This window comes from Myodes glareolus, chromosome 14 (genome assembly GCF_982192425.1).
Source record: "Myodes glareolus chromosome 14, mMyoGla1.1, whole genome shotgun sequence".
In the NCBI taxonomy this organism is placed as follows: domain Eukaryota; kingdom Metazoa; phylum Chordata; class Mammalia; order Rodentia; family Cricetidae; genus Myodes; species Myodes glareolus.
In genome coordinates this window covers 23967767-23987898 of record NC_142039.1, presented here as the reverse complement: position 1 = coordinate 23987898, position 20132 = coordinate 23967767, and the positions used below count along the sequence as shown (strand labels likewise).

The 20132-nt window shown below is 37.5% G+C and overlaps 1 protein-coding gene across 3 annotated transcripts; it reads right to left on the bottom strand.

Annotated features, from left to right (window-relative positions):
- Positions 1–1067: 1067 nt before the first annotated feature.
- LOC125417280 (aldo-keto reductase family 1 member C15) lies at positions 1068–19203 on the bottom strand. 3 transcript variants are annotated; one of them, XM_048460697.3, is made up of 9 exons: positions 19041–19202; positions 14744–14911; positions 13368–13484; positions 12476–12553; positions 11343–11465; positions 8566–8675; positions 5820–5985; positions 3557–3639; positions 1068–1323 (listed from the first exon to the last, which is right to left on the bottom strand). In XM_048460697.3, exons 1-9 carry the CDS (start codon positions 19125–19127, stop codon positions 1281–1283), a joined length of 975 nt encoding a protein of 324 aa, XP_048316654.3. In that variant the 5' UTR covers positions 19128–19202; the 3' UTR covers positions 1068–1280. The 3 variants fall into 3 exon arrangements, with proteins under 3 accessions (XP_048316654.3, XP_087752529.1, XP_087752530.1); XM_087896403.1 differs by lacking the exon at positions 19041–19202 and adding an exon at positions 18126–18149; XM_087896404.1 differs by lacking the exon at positions 11343–11465 and having other exon boundaries at positions 19041–19203.
- Positions 19204–20132: the final 929 nt, after the last annotated feature.

Genomic DNA, 20132 nt, shown 5'->3' with positions numbered 1-20132 from the left:
GTTGCTTCCTCTGCATCTGAGTTACGATTGCAGAATCAGCCTTTCCTCTTCTAAGAATTCTGCTGCTCCTGCCTGGCTACTGGCCAATCAGCATTTTATTAAACTAATACGACTTACAAAACTTTACAGGGTACAAGACCATTGTCCCACAGCAAGTATAAGAAAAATACATACAAAATTCTCAAAGAACTGATTTCAAGAAAAAATAAAGATAAAGAATAGAATAAATAAGTAAATAGAAAACAGAAAAACAAAAAACAAAAGCAAACAAAACTTCAAAAAGTAAAATTTAAAAGAAAAACTGTAAGAGATTAAGAAGAATTAGTTTCCAAAAGATGCTTATTGATTTCTCTTTTTTTGTCTTATTTTTGCTTTTTACTTATGTGTATGTCTTGGGGGACAGGTAAATGCACATGAATACGTGTGCCCAAAGAGGCCAAAAGATGGATTTAGATATCCTGGAGGCAGAGTTACATGGAATTGTGCAGTGCCAACACGTGTGCTAGGAACCACATTGCAAGAACACCCTCTTACCCTCTGAGCCTTCTCCAGTCCACCCCTCCCCATTTCTCATTGAATACTTCAGGTTTTAATTTGTTAATAGCCTACTTTTTTCAGTAGAATTTTATATTCAAAATGTTCTCTCTCTCTCTCGATATATATATATATATATATATATGTCTTTTTCTCTCTCTCCTTTTCTATCTCTCTCCCTTCACTTCCCCTACACCATTTATCTAAACAAAACTACCCACTTAAAAATATTTATATGCAAACTTAGTCTAAATTTTCCTAATTTATTATAAACCAATGCCTGGAGGAAAAAAAGATATTCAACAAAATTTTGCTAGGAAATAAAAAAGGAATGTATGCTATTGACAAGCCTGCTTTGATAACTAAGAAATCCAATAAATTAGTAAGACCTATTCTTTACAAGCAGAAAAGAGCTCTAAAATTCTTGAATAAAGTTGAATAATTTTTAAACATTACATTTAAAAGTATATCATCCATGTTGAAATTGATTTTAATTTTATAAATAATAAGGCAGTCATGAAATTACATAAAAATTAAGAAAGATACATCAAATATTTCTTTTTATTTTATAAATTCTCTGTAATTTGTGTGTTATTTTTTTTAATCATCAGGAAAAATACTTGAGATTTTTGTAACATTTGACAAACACATGGAGGCAGGAATCCTGCTTCTCAACCACCCCACCAAACACAGATACACAGATGTCTGGAGGAAGGAGAGTCTCTGTAATGTTTAACAGCTCATGCTCAGTATTCTTCTAAAAATGGATAGTAAGGGTGATCCACCACACTGAAAGAGAAGAAGAAACACTGGTTTTACACAAGTCACACTTCTGAGAGAAAACGTGAGGATAGGTATAATATGAGAACCCAGAAAAACTACAGTGGACCCTGTCTTGCTATGTGCAAGGGAATGCATCAGTGATTAAGGCTGTGGATCAACTGATTTCATTATTTTCTTCTTAGAATTTTGTTATGATTGTCTGTGTGCCAAGACATGCTTGTGTAGGTGAAAGAAAACCTTTAATGTAGCTTGGAAAAGGACTGTCTCAGGGGAAATGTCATTGAATACCAAGAGGAGGAAGTTGAAAGGGAATGATGTTTTCCCTAGGACTTATTCATATCACCTTTGAGAGTTCATCTTCCACAAAGATTATTCAAAGTACACATTATACTGCTTTAATATGAACAAAGTTAGAATAGGTTTTAGTGTAAAAAAAAGTTGAAATAATTTTGATGTATAACTGTACTTTCATTATTATTGAATTCTCTTTTATTTCTTTGGATTACAGTACACATTAATGAGAAAGTATTTTCATGAGCCTCTTACTATATCATGAGCCATAGATAATCTGTTCTCTGAGTCTAATGGGCAAGTGAACCCTGAAGACATTTGTTTTGGCCAAAGATCATAGCGCATTTTTTAACATGAGTTCACGGTGATGCAACATTGACCATTTGAGGGGACAAGTTCACATGTATTCTGTGTTTCAGATGAACTCACTGTGTATCAAGAGTGACCTTAAACTTCTCATCCTCCTGTTTCTATCTCCCAGGGGCTGAGAATAATGGTTTAGACTATCATGTCTGTTTTAGGCTTGGGAAGTGATGAACCAACCAATCTACAGTCCCAGATTGGCCAGTTTTGAAATGGGGTTGTCCTGAGTCTCACTGCATATCATGAACTTCAGAAGGAATTCTTCTCTTCTAAGGTCCATAAGGATGCCTTCCTTTGTTGCAAACTTATTCTGAAAATCAGTTGTGTCTTCTGTACTGACACTGTATTAAAATACTCTCATGTGTTGTTTCAGCTCACTGAAAAGCTGGCTCTGGAAGCAGAGTTGCCACTTCCTTCATTTAAGACCCAAGTATTTTTGTCTCAATGTATCCTCCAAGGCCCCTTGCCTAGGGTTGGGATCCCCCCACCTCTGAAAAAACTCTGACAGGGAATGAAGAAAACAGTAAAACAGCCCAAGAATGAAAACATCATGCTTTTGAGAACATTGAGAGGTTTCCATAGTGTAAATTGCCTGCCATGGGAAAAAGAAGCCAGAAGTTCAGCCATCTTCCCCTGTGACCTGCATATAATAATATACTGGCCTGCTGTGTGAACTCTGTTCCCATAGCACTTTGTTTTACTCCTAAGAGGAGAATGCCTCCCACCTGCCAAGGAATGCCAAGGGTAAGGTGTGTCCCCTCCCCTTATTAGCTGTGCAGCTTTGTGTGCTCAAAGACATTATTCAAAGAACCCCCTCCAGTCAAGAGATCTCCTGTCTCCTGAGCACTTCTAGTGATAAAGAAATAGTCTGAATGTTTTCCATCATTCCTGCCTTCCTCCTTTGAACTCTGAGCTTTCCATAATAAAGAAAACTTCACAGAATGCCAGTAAAGGCATTCATGAGCATCAGATCCTAGTCCCTGGTACTATTGAATCTTTAATTTAACCTCAATTCCTCACCACCAGTCACTGGTAGATCTCCATTTTCCCAGGTCTCTGCTGGATGTTATAAGCACCCATTTGGATAATGTTATCTCTCTCTTCTGTGGTTTGTTCTACTTGAAATCCTCACCCTAGGGGCTCACTTTTCTCTGCTCAAGACTGTCTATTAGGAAGTGCCTCAACTTCTCCAGCTGGATTTTCCTGAATGCTTGTAAGCATCCAGTTTAGTAACACAATCTTTTTGCTGTCATGTGCCCTTTTACGTAGAAACCTCCCCTGAGTAGACCCTGTCCTCTGTTTGAGACCCTCTCTATTGAGAACTCAGGCTGATTGTTTTAAAGTTTTTGTCTCAGTCAACTTCTGGATATTCTGAGTGTGCAATTTAATTATGTTTGCAACCTTCTATCTATCACTACTTATTATTTTCATTTACATATATATGTATATATACATAAACTCACTCATTCAGAAGCAAATGCTTAGATACACTGATCATTACCTGAATCCTCTAGAACATCTTCATGGTTCACCCCATGTTACAAAAAGCAAATAACCCATAAAATAGTCTAGAGGCATTACTTACAATGAAAATTTAGAATAACGAAAATTTCTGTTGAGGCCATCAATCACTTTCATGTCATCCGGGGTCAATTCAAAATCAAACACCTAGAAAGAAATACAGACTCAGGAAAAAATAAGAATAATGAATAAATAAATAAATAAATAAGCCATTGAAGTGACCCTCTACCTGGAAATATAAGTGTGATAGCAACAAGGGTGACTTTAAGAGAAGAATTTTATTCACCATTGGCCTCCAGATTGCCTGGGTCTCAGAACTTTTGGCTGAATATGGAAGGCCCCTCCTTTCCCAATTCTTTCCTACTTTGATCCACTTCACAAAAGAAAGACTCAGCAACCCCTAATCTTAAGAAAGGCAGGGAAAAAGAACTTCCAAATTAATTTTCAAATCTAGATGAAATACTAGAATTAGTCTCATCAAAATTTGTTGATTTTTTTTCTTACTTCGCTACCTTGGACTTTAATCTAGCTTTGAATAATTCCCCTCCCCAAGTCACATAGCATAATTCAACTCCTCTCCAAGACTTGACTGAGTTGAAGAAAAATTTCCCCTGATTCAACCATATCACTTGATCATCTCATGTTCTCAAACATTATCAGACATTATTTTTTTTATCAAAAGAACTTTTCTGATATTATATATAATTTAAATTTATTTATATTATGTAAATTTAGATATATCTGTATAATCATCTATATCTATTAAAGGTATCTGTGATGGTTAAAGTTCTGTCAGGTTGACAGAATCATTCTAGACAGAATCTAAAACCATCTGTCAACTTGACAGAATCTAAAACCATCAGTGAGAATAGAACCATCAGTGAGATGAGTAATAGGGCATGACTGTATAGAATCACCTTTGTAATGCTAATTGATATGAGAAGACCCATCCTGATTGTGGGTAGGATCATTCCCTGAGCAGAGGATCTTGGACTGCACACAGCAGAGAAGTGCTGAGCATGCATTCAACCTTCTCTACATTTGACTGTGGATGCAATGTGACCAGCTCCCTCGGGCTCCTGCCACTATAATTTCCTTGCGATGGTAGACTGTACCCTTGAAGTGTGATCCTGAATATACCCTTTCTTCATAGAGTTGCTTCTGTTAGGATATTTTATCACAGCAATAAGAAGAGAAACCAAGACACTGTCCATCCATCTATCCACCAGAAGTTCTTCTGAAAAATACATTCTTTAAGTAATATGGCTGCCATATTGCAGGTGATAGTGCTTGTTGACACTTTGTTCCACCCCTGAGATGCAGTGGTAAAAGAAGAGAAACAATTCTCACAAGTTATCCTCTGGCCACACGCTATGTGCTGATGAGTGTGCCCTCAAACACAAATACATACAGAAACTAAATATAGGGTAATTTTTTAACCATATGAGATTCTAAACAAAACAAATGAAAAACCACTTACTGATAGGAGAGACTAGCTAGTGCACATATAGGAAAGCAGTTAAGGAATAACTTTAATCATTGATTTCTTCATATGGTCAATCTATAAATTTATCTAGCTCTTTTCTTCATAGAGAAACAACAATGATTAAAATAGAAATGGCCATATATATCATCCCATACCTCAGAAAGGACGCCAGTATATAACTAAATAATTGTAAGTTAATGGAAAACACACACAGACCCATGGCCAGAACTATGGACGTTTAAATAAAAAAAGCAAAAATGTATCGGAATAGTGCAGTGAGTTAACCAACCTGAAATTGTATTTGTATTTAATATTTTTTCTTAAAGATTAATTAATTTATTTATTTATATAGTATCCTGCCTGTAGGCCAGAAGAGGGCACCAGATCTCATTATGAGTGGTTGCAAGCCCCCATGTGGTTGCTGGGAATTAAACTTAGGACCTCTGGAAGAGCAATAGGTGCTCTTAACCTCTAAGCCATCTCTCCAGTCCTTGGATTTAATCTTAATCCAAATTGTAGTCCTTAATACTAACAGGGATTTTAAAAGCAGAGAATACAAAGAATAGAAATGAAGTTATTTAAAGTTCTCTGCCTTCTGAAAAGACTCTCACAACCAACTGAAGTAAAGGAGATACAATATAGCTGGTTAAAAAAATTGTAAAAGGCAAAAATAATATGGAGGAAACCCAGGCTTTTGCTCAAGGCTTTCTCTGCTGCCCGTTCAAGCTGCTGTCTGTAGCACATGGCAGCAATGCATGGGAGCAAATAAATAGCAAGTGTTCCCATGTGAGGGAAATTGACCCCCAGGTCTCATTCTGGAGAAATGTCCCTGGGCCTTTACCTCAAAGTTCTCTTTGATTCTCTTCTCATTGAAGCTCTTGGCCAAAACTACTACACCTCTCTGTAGCTGGTAGCGCAGGGCAACCTGGCCTGGAGTTCGGCTGTGTTTCTTGGCAATGGTCTTTAAGATAGGTTCCTCCAGAAGGTATGGGCTATCACTGCTTATCCTGAAAAAAATGCAGACATACACTCACAGAGATAACAAATCTGGAATATGTTGACCCCTTATCTATATTCCCAGACCTTTTAGAAGTACAATATAGTATAATTAAAGCAGAATTTTGTAAGTATTCACAGAGATTTTTTTATTGTAGCAACTGTAAACAACTAATTTACCCATCAATAGATCAGAAGATGAATACTGTGTAGGACAGGTAACCATATAATAGAATATAACAAAAATACAGATACTCCCTTTTATCCTCAGAGAGTATGGGAATAACACTGATCCAAATGTATACTATAAATAGGTGTGTGTGTGTGTGTACATATGTGTGTATGTGTGTGTGTGTGTGTATAAACTGATACTTTTTCCAACTTATATTTGATGAATAAGTGAATCTTATGTTTGATGGTATACAAAGCTAACATGAATTTTCTTTTTGACAATTTCAAGATAGAAGAGTCACTCTTTTCATGAATTTTAAAAATCTCAGTGTATAAATTTTCTCTTTCATTAAGCTGAGAACTTGCTCATTATCAAATGAAGTAAGTGCCTCTTTTTGCTCTATCCAAGTTTCAAGCACTACTATTCTCATGCTTTTGAACCTTTATTAAGTAAAATAAGGTTCGTTAAACACAAGCCCTGCCATGCTATGATGGTTGTCCCGATAAACCAAACAACAAACAAGTGACTAGCAAACGTGGACTAGATTTGGTGAGGATACACTGAAAAAGGATAATCCTTGCCCCAGAAAGCATGAGATTTCATCAAGTTACTTAGAATAATATGCAATTTAAAATTAAGAATTTCACATTTCTAGATATCCATTGATAATTTCAAGCTACCATTAATTGATAACAGAAAGTATGGAAAGGAAAGAAAAAGGAAGGAAGGAAGGAAGGAAGGAAGGAAGAAAGGAAGGAAGGAAAGAAGGAAGGAAGGAAAGAAGGAAGGAAGGGAAAGAGAAAAAGAAAAAGACAAAAGGAGAGACAGAAAGACAAACAGACAGAGACGGAGGAAGAGGAAATAAGGAAAGAATTCAAGAGAATAGCTATAAAATTTCATGAGCTCAGGTAATTGTGCTGATACAGGCCAAAAAGGCATAAACATGTGCCTTTTTTATATTCCAGATAGACACGGGAGCATAAGTCTGTAATCCCAGTGCTTGAGAGACAGAAGCAGGAGGTCCCCATTCATGAGTTTGAAGACAGTTTGCTCTATACAGCATGATCCTAATTCAATCCATTCCCCTCACCCATAAGCACAACATTCCTACAGAACAGGGAAAACTTCTCTAGAGCAAAAGAACAGTACAAAAACTAATAGTCTGAGACGTGGGGAAAAACTGTCTCAGAAGTAATAAGAACTTAAAAGACTTGCAAAAAACTATTTATTATTATTATTGATTAACTTCTGTTTCATTTTGCTTTACTTAAAAAAAATCAAGTTTTTACAATAAAGGCTACACTCTATTAAAAGCTCAGGACAAGAGACAATGTCTTTGACAGTCATCAAAATGTCTTCTTTCTCAAGCTCTGTCTTAGTTACGGTTTCTATTGCTATGATAAAGCATCATGACAAACACAGCCTGGGAAGAAGAGGGCTCATCTCATCTTACACTTCCACATCATAGTCCATCCTCAAAGGAGTTCACAGCAGGAGCTGAAGCAGAGGCCATGGAGGAAGGTGGCCACTGCCTTGCTCAACTTGCTCTTATACAGCTCTGGACCACAATGGTGGCCCCACCCACAGTGGGCTAGCCCCTCCCACATAAATTATTAATAATGACAATACCACACAGACTTGCCAATTGGCCAATCTTATAGAGAAAATTTGTTTTAATTATGATTTCCTCCTCTTACCAGATAAGTCTAGGCATGTGTCAAGTTAACCAAAAAAAAAAAAAGAAAGAAAGAAAAAGAGATAAAAAAGAAAGAGAAGAAAAAAATCAACCAGTGTGGGAAGAACTCAGAATTCACTAAAAAATGTAATAGCAATACTATTTTCCTCAGCCTATGGAATTTTAACATATCAATGTACATACAACTATAAGTTTATAAATTCAGCTGCATATATCCTTTGAAAAATCTCTTATAACATGTTAGATATCCTGCAAGTCAATTTCAACACTTAGAAAGACAGTCCTATTTTCTTCTGGGAGTTCTTTTTTGAGTTTCTGTATAACATAACTGATATTATGAGGGAAGATGGTTCTAAGCCCTTCCTAAATTAAACATTGAATATTGTAGAAATAAGAAAGATTCTAGAAATGTTATGAATGTGGGGTTTACATTCCACCCACTTGTCAAAATGGCCTGGCTAGGATATAGTTTACAGTTGAATCTCTGTAAACTGTGCCTTAAAATCTCTTTTAGAACTATGTTTATTAGTGCTGCAAACAGGTAGACAGATAAAGCAAGAATAAAAGACCACTAGCGAGAATGAAGTTCAACCCTGGTGCAGAGAAACTCCTGCACTATTGAAATTGTTTCTTCATAGTTGAACTTTTCTACAAGGTTAAAAGTTAATGTTTGTCAACATGGAATTGTTGATGGAAGGAAATAAAGTCCAAAAGTCTCATTACCAGTTAGGGTCTCTGTGGGATCCCAGGGCACTGTAGGCAACTAGAACAATGTCTTTGGACTTGCAGAACTCCAGAAGTTTGCTCTGGTTGAGATACGGGTGACATTCTACCTGTAAATTTCCAAAACAAAACGGTGTTAGAGTGTATAAGCCAACAAAGTCATGTAGATTTTAAAAGTGCCTTAAGGGCACATCTACTTCTATCCTGACTTAAGTACAATGTGTTTCAAATTTTCCCAGAAATACTTTCTTCTGTCCTTTAATTAGCACTTTAAGATTAAAATCTCCCATTTCCAACTTGCAGTCTCTGTCAGTTTCTATAGAATGAAGCTATAGCCTGTGAGAGCAATGACGGGGTACATCTGTGTGTGAGAAGACTACAAACTGAAGATAAAATCCTTTGCCCCTAGAGAGGGAAGAAAGGGCAGCCTTGTAGAAGGACCAGATGTTCAGGGGAACAAAGGAGGGGAGAAAGATGGATGGGGAAATGTCTTGCCTTTTAACCTTCAGGGACTCACATGACCTTGGTCTTCTGTTATCAAGCCTTTTGCTCTGATCCTCAATGTATAAGAAATTCAAAAGCAACCTACCAAACTATCACAGTGATCGGTGAGTGACTAGTTTCCCCTAAAGTGGGGAACTTTAACAGGATAAATGGCTTGATTTCTGTCATAAACAGATCAAAGGAGAAAGAGGGTGAGAGTGAGAACAGAGAACAGGGAGAAGGGAAGTGGAGGAGGAAGGATGGAAAGGGGATATGAATGCAAGAGAGCGAACCCCTGATTTCAAGAAAAACTTCATAGACATACCACCCAGTTGCAATTCGTGGCTATTTTACCACCGTACTTTGAATCAATTTGCTCTAAAAATAAAAAAAAAGGCTAGATGTGGGGTGGAGGGATAGCAGAGTAGTAGGGTGAATGCCTTTAATCCTAGCACCCAGGAGAAAGAAACAAGCAGATCTCTGTGAGTTCAAGGCCAGTCTAGACTATAGAGCAAGTTCCAAGACAGGCTCCAAAGCTACACACACACACACACACACACACACACACACACACACACACACACATCTAAAATGGCTGAAAGGCACTTAAGGAAATGGTCAACATTTTTAGCCATCAGCAAAACACAAATCCAAATAACTCTAAGATTACATCTTATACCCATAATAATGGCCAAGACGAAAAACACTGATGTCAGCTTATGCTGAAGAGTTGTGGGGTAGAGAGAACACTCCTGCATTGCTGATGGAAATTCAAACTTGTACAGCCTTTTTGGAAATCAGTATGGTGATTTCTCAAAAAATTAGGAAACAACCTACCTCAAGACCCAGCAATATCACTTTTAGGTATATACCCAAAGGATGCTCAATCATACCACAAGGACATGTGCATAACTATGTCCATAGAAGCATTATTTGTCATACTCAGAGCCTGGAAACAATCTAAATGTCCCTCGATCAAAGAATGAATAAAGAAAATGTGGTACATTTGCACAATGAAATATTACACAGCAGAAAAAAATAATGACATCTTCAAATTTGCAGGCAAATGAATGGATCTAAAAAACATCATACTGGTGGAGGTAAACACAGACCCAGGAAGACAAGTATAACATGTACTCACACATAAGTGGCTTTTAGACATAAAGCAAAGAAAACCTAGAATTCATAACCTCAGAGAACCTAGACAACAATGAGGACTGTAAGAAAAATATACATGGATCTAATCTGCATTCGAAATAGAAAAAGACAAGATCTCCTGAGTAAATTGAGAGTGTGGATATTATGGGAGAGGACAGAAAGGAGACTGGGAAAGAAGGGAGGGAAGCAGAGAAAAATATATAGTTCAATAAAAACAATTAAAAAACTGTCTTAAAGAATAAATAAATAAATAAATAAAACATCTTACAAGGTATAGTAAAAACACTTAGCTACTTGGGAGTGTAAGGCAGGAAGATTAAAATTTTAGGTCAGCCAGATTATTCACAGAGAGACTACCTTAAAATAATTCATTAAAGATCACAAGCTAAAACTTAAGTGTTAGAGCATTTGCCTACTGTGTGTGAAGCCTCTAGTTCAATCCCAAAACCATGAAAACAAAAAGACGTGGTCATACTTTGACACCCTTGCTGAAATTGTAGGTGTTTTATTTGTGTTCAAGCATTGTTAATGATTTTAAACTATGTATTTTTAAAATATAGACTAAAACTATATGATGCCTGCCTCAAAACTTCTTATAGTGTGTATATGACAAATTTGTACAGAAGAGAGATTGTTTGAGTGTGTTGATGGGCACAGGTGAGGGAAGTTTTACTTCCACAATTCTCAGTGCATTTGTAGCTCTAAATTCTGCAAAAATTAAAAGTCTTTGAAATTTCTTAAAAAATATTTCCATTCTAAATTTAGGAAGGAAACCAACACAGATTATCTAGGGTGCCACAAAAACAATACAGGAGCAAGGCAATTTTGCTGTGCTTTATTTCAATCAGTTTTTTTTTTAAAGATTTTATGTGATTTTCAGGACAAGCTCACATTGTGAGTGTTACTGAGCAGTGGTATTCCTTCTAAGGGTTGTGATTTCAGTCAATCAAACTGCCTTGCCCTGTCTTGTTCTTCCCACTCTAGTCAACCTGAGCCATAACTGAGATTTCCTGTCTCAGTGAACATAGCTATAACCTAAATAGCTGGTTTGAAACAGAGATTTGGGGAGTATCGAGTAAGGAAGAAGTTTGTGAAGAACGGAAGGTAAGGCATGGCCCAGGTGAACTAGAGCTCACCTGATTGCAAGTGGGCTTGTACTTTAGCCCTGGTTTGTTCAGAATCAATTCCAACTGTTTGTGGTTGAAATTGGACACCCCGATGGACTTGGTTAAACCTAAGTCTTTACACTTCTCCAGTGCCTGGGAGGAAGAAAGTATGTAGTTAGTCCTGTTTGTACTCTGCCCTTTGGAGATTCTCCTTGGGCTTATTTGTACACTTACATAATAATTTCAGTTGCTTACATAATAACTTCAGTTACTTACATAATTTTGGTTAAATTTCAAAACAATTTTGACACTTGAAAACAGCCTTACCTAAGGCACTCACCTGCAATGAATACATATTTGTCTGCTCATTCAATTACATGTATATTGAGAACAGCAAGTACATATAAGTCTCCTTTTACCTGCCCCACCCTCTTCAGTGGCATCTGTTTTGATGCCAGTCTTACAACGTTTCTTCAATAAGTGCCACCATAGTAAAAGACAAAGAATTCTAGGATCCTGTGCTAGTTAAAATGTATTGTTACATTTTCCTTTAATGTTGAAAACTATATATGGGATAGGGTATATAGTAGCAGGTTTCTTTCTTTATCACAGCCTGCTCTGTGCTAAGGCAGATTACACTTCTCCAAAGGCATGTTTATCTGTCCTGGAATAGCAGTGTAACCCTTCTTGAGTCTCTTTCAATTAATCCCATTTATATGGCTTATATTGTTAATGGGATCTAGGAGGCAAAGACATGTCTACCTCAAATCATAGTTGAGATTAAAAAATAAACTTCAGTCCCTCTCAACTCCTCCTCTACGGATGAGATTACAGAAAGTCAGAGAAGGGATGGTGGTGGTTGTTGCTGTTGTATTTTTTTCCTTTTCTCATGTATTATATTCCAGGCACATTTTCCCCCCCTCCTCCTATACCTCCTCCTTGCCTCCTCTCTCCCCCTTATTCACTCCTCATCTGTTGCCCTACAGAAATGAGCAGGCCTCCCAGAGAAATCAACTGAACACAGAATAGTAAGGTAATATAAGACTAGGCATTATGATATGCCTTAGACTCGTCAGTTAATGAAACAAAATCCACCTTTTCTAATTCTGTATTAATTTGTTCCTCACTTGTCACACAGTGCTTATGTCTACAGCAGTACATACCTCCCATGTATCACGAATGTCCACTACGTCTAAAATAATTTTTCCACTGGCATCCTTTGGCACAAGTTCCTCTCCAGGCTAGAATGCAGAGAGAAAAGCAAAGTTAACAAAACTTTCTCTAATAGTCAATGTCTATTGGCAAATGATCTTACTCATCTAACACTCATTCTGTGTGTGAGAGTGTGTGCACATACACGTGTGCACATGTGTCTTTAAGGAAGACTCTGGAGAAAGAAAAATAGAATTATCTTCTAGAGTATACTGGAATATATTCCCCTTGATTGGCATCACTTTCCTCCCCCCTTTCTGAGGACCCTCATGAAGCACTGGATCTCACAACTATGAGGACTCTTCCCGTTGGAATTTCCATATCCCAATGACAGAATAACGTAAAGAATGGGACTTTCACTATTAATTATGAGTTTTTGTTCCACTTTATGATGACTCAGTTATGCGTTAATGAGTCTTTCAAATGTGATCAGCAAACATGTACCTTGACAAGAAAATGAAGCCACGAGGCCCAAAGGAGCCCAAGCCCAATTGTCCATTACCCAAATTCAGATTGCTGTGTTCAAGAGTAAGAGGCAGACATAGGCGAGAACATGACCTGAGGAGAGGGAGAATCCCCTGGAGTCTCAGAAATCTCCACAACCTGGGGCACTCTGGTCTATAGAAGGCAGTAAAGTCCTTGAACTTCAATCCTCCTAAAGACTGAGGATGAGCATTTTAAGAAGTCTTGCCCATGTGGTCTCTCAGTGGCCATGCAGAATCATAAACATTTATCCATTCTGTTAATAAATCTCAGATTGATGGAGCACACTCAGTAAAAACCCAGAAAAAAATCTCGTTGGCCTAAGATAACACAACTAAAGAATAAAAATCCAAAACGGACCTTCATAGCAAACGGTGCATGAATAATGCAGAGATCTACATAATCCAGCCCAAGTTTCTTCAGTGATCTCTCCAGGCACTGACGAACCAACTCTGGTCTAAGGAAAGTCGTCCAAATCTACAGTTTCCAAACAGAATTACACATTGTGGTGAAATGATTGAGATGTGCTATGGTGGTCTCAGCTAAGCTAAGAGCATCTGGGGCTAAGTTTTTATGTATTTTTATTAAAATTTTTATGCAATTTGTATCATGGTTTCTCCCTCGTCCAATTTTTCCAAGATCCTACCCATAACCCTACCTAATTTTGTGCTGTTCATCATAGATCATATCCTAAATAGAATACTGAGATTTACTTGAGTGATGACAATGTCAGGAGAATGAGCAGAATTTAGAAAGCAACTAATTTAAGTGTTTCAAGAACTAAAAGTTTTGTTCTTGAAAGAGTCAAGAAATGATGAGTTGGATGTGGGAAAAATAGAACATATAGAAGATATATAGAAAAACACTAAATTAGGGGGCTGAGAAACATCTAGGAGAAAACACCATTGAGGTAGCCAGATGGAATTCCCCAGTTAAAAGTCCATCCAGGGCAGAGTGATGTATCCTCTTGGGTGAGGCTTCCAAGAAACTGAACAAACAGCAGTAAAGTAGACAAAGGATTTGCTGTTCTTAGCAAATCCAGAACCAATTCTAGGAGATCCCATCTAAAAACAAGCTGTCACCAGTGTAAACATGAGTAGAAGACATCTGTAGAGACCTCAGTTAAGATGGAATTACACTGGAAGGCTGCCTTTCCACCTGAGGAAACGTTACAAATATCAGTCCATCCAGTGCAGATTTCAGAAGAGGATTTTCCCTTTTGTGAACAATATTCTCAACCTCACTTGGGAATCCACTGAAGAATTATTTACTCAGGACCCAGAGAGGAGAGATTATCCAACAGAACTGCATCCTTACTTTATATCTAGACAATGTCTGATATTCAGAGATACTGAGTAGCTGCCACACTGAAAACACTTTGAAGCAAAACAAGATTTTTCCTTTTTAATCTTTTATCATTATTTTGGTGTGTGTGAGTGTGTGTGTGTGAGAGAGAGACCAGCAATGCATGTGCATGGGGTCACACACGTAAAGGTAGGATATCAAGAATCATTTTTCTTCTATCATTTACTTGCCAAGGATAAAATGTTACCAGGCATGGCAGCCTATATCTTTTTCTGCTGAGTCATTCTGTTGATCCTGCTCTCTATTTGTCTATAATGTGTTTTTGCAACAAAGCCATGATTCAATCTGAGACCCAGGGGGTTGTGTCTCCTTTCCCAGGAACATATCTGAATTGTTAGTGAATTTCAGCCATTCTAGCCACAAGTGCTCACCTTCGTGGTGTAGAATAAATCCTCTCTCTTCACAGTTCCATCAGCGATCTTGTCTCTGAGGGCCTGTCCAACTTCTTCCTCATTTTGGTAGAAGTATGCAGCATCTATGTGACGGAAACCTACATCAATGGCTATTTTGGTGGCCTCGTTAGCCTTGCTCTTTGGAACCTATAAGACAAGAGTAGGAAAAGTTGGAGATGTGACCAACTCAGGAAAAAAAAAAGCCATTTATATCTCAATCGCATTTTTTTCCCTAGTTGCTGCCAGACCTATGGTTGATCTTGTTTGATGACACTAACTTGATAATAGATTTACGATCTATCTGGAGACACAGACTACAAAAGATTAACTTCTAAATCTTGACTGAATAAAATAGTGATGAGGGATTCTTATGAAGCATGTCAATGCAAGTTTCATTCAATAAAGATTAGTTGGAAGGAACTAGCTAGCAGGAAAGCAGCACTGGGAGAAAAATTCTAAGGCACTCAGTATATTAAACAGGTGTGCATATACATAGGTATTTGTGAGGTGTTGAATGAAAATTAGTTCTTATTACCCATCGTTCTCAATTTTGCCCAAATAATTCTTCAGTTCACTCAAGATTCTTTTGTTCCCTTCATTTTGCAGGTCTCTGCATTCAGCATTTATGCAGTAAGCATTTTACTGAGTGCTGCCTTCTAGCCCAACACTATGTTAGGCTCTGGAGTACTAGGTATTTTTCCATGAACAAACTGGCTTCCTTTATTTCATACGGTTTCTGGAGGAAGTGAAGGAGACAGTCTTTACACAAGAAAGTATGAGAAATGGATGGGATAGCTCACACCTTCAATCCTAGCACTTGGGAGATGGAGAGACAGGAAGATCAGAAGGTCAAATTCATCCTTATCTACATAGTGAGTCCAAAGTCAGCACAAACTCCATGAGACCTTGTTTTAATCAATATCATTATCATCATCCTCCTCATCACACTCATCTTAACAGTTTTTCAACTATGCTTCAAATACCTCTATTTTGTTGTGAAAGCAACACAGAAATGGATGTTTAACCTTTGCAGACTCCTATGATTGCCAGGATGAATTTTAATGCCAATTAGAATTTTGATCATGAACACTAAGTTGGTTAATTATCAAGTAAGAGTGATATAATTTACTAGGATTGCTTTAATAGGCATATGCATAAATGTATATTGTCCACGATGTTGATAAATTATCATAGCTGCTAAAGCTCACTCACTGAGAAGCTGACTCTGAAAGCAGATTTTCCTCTCCGACAACTTCAGACCCAAGCATGTTTATGTCAATTGTTTTCAAAAACTCTCTGCTCTGGGTCACGTTGATCCTCTGGCTTTGTACCAGGGAAAAGAAAATCTCAAGCAGATAACAGTATTGAAAACATGCCTTAAAAACAGAATATTAATCATTCTTAACAGAAGTGATTGTTATTTATCCCATGATATAAAAAGGCTCCAGCATGGGGAAGGAGAAGAGAAGGAGAGGCAGCAGCAACAGCAGAAGGAGACAGTGGAGGAGAAGGAGGAGAAGAAGGAGGAGGAGAAGAAGAAAAAAAGTTGTCCCACAGGAAGCTCATCCATAAGGAGAGAGAACTAAATAAGGAACTCCAATTTACTGCCTCAATTTTCCCAGTTAATTCTTGCTGGATGCAGTGAGCATCCAATCTGATGATATCAACTCTTTCTGCTGCTATTTTTTCAGTTACTTGGAACCCTCACCCAAGGAGATACTTCACTCTGCCCAGGATGCTCTTTTAACTGGAAAATTCCATTTGGTTACCTCAATGCGGTTCTCACAGCTAGTTTCTACTAGATGTTTTTCAGCCCCTGATTTAATGTTTTGCTATATATCTTCTGCCTCTCTCTGATTGCCCCTCATAATTTATTCTTTTACTTTTTTGCATATATTTAATAAATCACTCATTCAAAACCAAAAGTATAGCCATCATAGATGATACTCCAGACCAGTAAATGTGTATTAGTCCTTTCTAGTTTAAATACTAGCTTATTGATTTTAATACTTTTCCTTGCTGACAAAAATTGATCCGCTAATTTTACATGCAGGAAGTTTACATGTGTCTGTCCCTTGGTCTGCATCAGAACTGGAAAGACCAAAGGACAGGATGCTAAATTCATATCCATAAAAACCACAGGGAGAGTATCCAGATTTAGCAGATACCCAGAGAGATAAAAACTACTCTTCTGGCCAGTTATTGTTACCAGGACAAGGACCACACCTTAATAACTGCTGCTGGGATACAAAGTCAGGATAATAATATTTACAAAATTTCTTCAAATTTCAATCAGTGTATAATTTAATGATTTAATCAGATATCCTGTGTTTGTGTTGCTCCCAGAACACTTAGCTAGAGAAACAATACCACAAAACATACAATGGAACAGGCTTTTGTTCCAGCAGTAACCTCATAGGGAGGTCATTTATTGAGTAAGAATCACATTCAGAATAAAAAATTCTACTAGATTGTAAAAGAAGCTTCTGTTTGTTCCTTTCTATTTCTCAATGGTGTGTATTACATTTACTTTTTCAAGTGAAAGCATTATGGAAGAATGATTTTGTTTTGTTTCCTAAGATACAATTCTGTTTTTAACTATAGTAACAAATATCAGTTAAGACAAATTGGTTCTGTTCAATACTAATACTTTGTTATTCCTCCACCAACATTGAATATATTGATCCCTGTCATTTGGAGACACTCCTTCCCAAGCCACTCATGCTTCTATTACCTGTGACTAGCACTAGACACTTTCAGTTCACTACAATGACTTATTGGATGGGTACATAATGTGTTCAGTAAGAAGTGTGATTCCCACCCCAATTGCTGCTTTATATTTTGCAAGTTTTCAACACTAACTTATGAAGAGAATGTGGATTCTCGGTGACATTTTATAAAGATTCTAAACGTTTATCTTTATGCCCATCAATTAGTGCATCTCTCCATCTTCATCAAAGAAGCTTCTTTTTGCCATAGACAATGACTAATACCAGGACCCACAATTGTTTAGTCCAGAAAACAGGTGTCCGTAGAGGGCTCACCCATAAATGGAAATTCTATTGCTCATCCTTTCTTCAAGAGGCTCAGAGAACATCATGTAAGAGGAGGAGGAAAGAGTGTAAGAACCAGGGATCACGAAACAGAAAACTGCTATACAACAATGTCTTCTGGATGGGATGGAACAGTTTGCATTCATGAGCTGACAGCAGCTGTGGTTGTCTGCAGAAACCCTGCACAATATCAATCCAGTCAACACTGCAGCATGCACAGAGAATGGGCAGACAAAGTCTTGCCCCGCCCCCCCCGAAAAACTGCTACTGTCAGTTAATGACTTCTGGGAATTAGAAAATCCACTTACCTCAAGCATGTGGCCACAAGTAAGTTGGCCATGTTCTAGAGGATGGCCTCATATTCAAGTACATATAATGAGTATTAATGGTTTTAGTGAGGTAGAAGAAGAAGAAGAAGAAGAAGGAGGAGGAGGAGGAGGAGGAGGAGGAGAAGGAGAAGAAGTTGAAGTTGGAAAGAAGAAATGAAGTGGGGAAAGAGTACTGAGAGTCTGAGAGGAGTTGGAGGTGCGGAATGAGTGGTGCATAAGATCAAAATACCTTGTGTACCTGGATGAAATTTTAAAACCTATTCAAAGAGTTGAAATTCGTTAACAAATACATCTTTTTCCAAAAATCTCACAGCAAAGCTGCAGTCCGATGTCCCTACTGTTATCCATTTTCTCCTGTAATCATTGCCCATAGAATTTGTTTTTTCTATTGATTTTTATTGAGCTCTACATTTTTCTCTGCTCCCCTCCCTGCCTCTTCCCTCCCCCTTCAACCTTCCCCGAAGGTTCCCATGCTCCCAATTTACTCAGGAGACCTTGTCTTTTTCTAACCAAGAGTAAAATGCAGGAGAAGCCTGAGCTTTAGATGATAAAAGTTTAAAAATTAGTAAGAATACTTATATCAAGGATTTAATATACTTACAGATGTAAGTACTTAAATATATAGCAAGCTTTGAGATTTGTCAGGAAACAATGTTAATAACCATAATAACACATAATCCACCTACATAATATTTAACCTCCAAATCTCCAGACCTAACATCTTGGCATCTCACCACGTACCAATACGCATCCCCAATCACGAACAGAAGTAAATTGTAAACAGGGAAAGGGAAGCCCAGGTGAATCATCCACCAGGTGCAGGTCTCCTGCCCTCTGAACACACTTCCAGGATAGCTGATATCTAATTCTTTAGTTCCCGAGAGGTCCACTTACTCCATCCGAAGCAAATGTGCCAAGTCCAAGCACTGGCATTAAGTTTCCATCATTTAGCTTCACTGAACGATTATGTTTGAGATCCATGGTGTCCACAGCCCAACAAGTCTAACTCTTGTCTTTCCTTCCTCGGTAACCTGAGCCGAATAAAAGGCAAGGCTCCAGCACTGCTTATTTCTATCAAGAAAGGCGGGGCCCAAGATTGCAAAGGCTCCAAGGTTGGAGTGAGTCCATGGGTTTTCTTATATTCCCTTCATGCCTCTACAGCAAACACACCCAGAAAGCTTATGTATTAAAAGCTGTTGGATTTTCAGCTCCTAAACAGAAAAGCTAGTTGTGACATTCTGCCCCTGATAATTACACCAGATTTACTTTATAAGATGAAAAACTATCATCAGGGTGTTCATTTATAAACATGAATTCTGATACAGAACCTTAGTTAATTTCCTCACCCTGTATTTGCTTTATAAATATTAACAAAAATACTTTATAAATTTTCTCAAACAACGCTTGATATCTGCGCCCAAGATCACAGACAACAAAATTCCTTTGGAATATTCACCTTCAATTTAGTTATCTAATTTTCTTCTTCCATGTGTTAAGGTTTCACTCAAAATTCAGATTCTCTCTATTTTATTTCTTTAATAAGTTCTATTCAAGAAAAACTAGATTTATATCACAGATGAATCTCTGGAATGTTGTGTTTGTTTAAACAGCTGTTTGCTTCTGTAATAGCCTGCTCTCCTCCAGCTCAGTCACTACCAACCTTAGGAATTCTGCTTATTAAGCTCAGCATATGTGCTTGAGTCTCAGGTTCTTCATGACTCCTACAGCCTCATTAGATAAGATTAATCATGCTTTCCTGAGTCACCTTACATTGTTCTAATATCTATTAATGCAGCTCAAAAAATGTTGGTAAATTACACTCTAAATTAATTCAGAGAGTCAGCTATCATTAGAGTATTATAAGTTATACTTCTAAGTAGCACTTTGTTCACTATCACAGATACATCACACTTCCTCATTTGAAATACTATAACTGGTATTCTAATAGCACTATAATTTATCTTGTAATTTACAGTTCATCCTCAT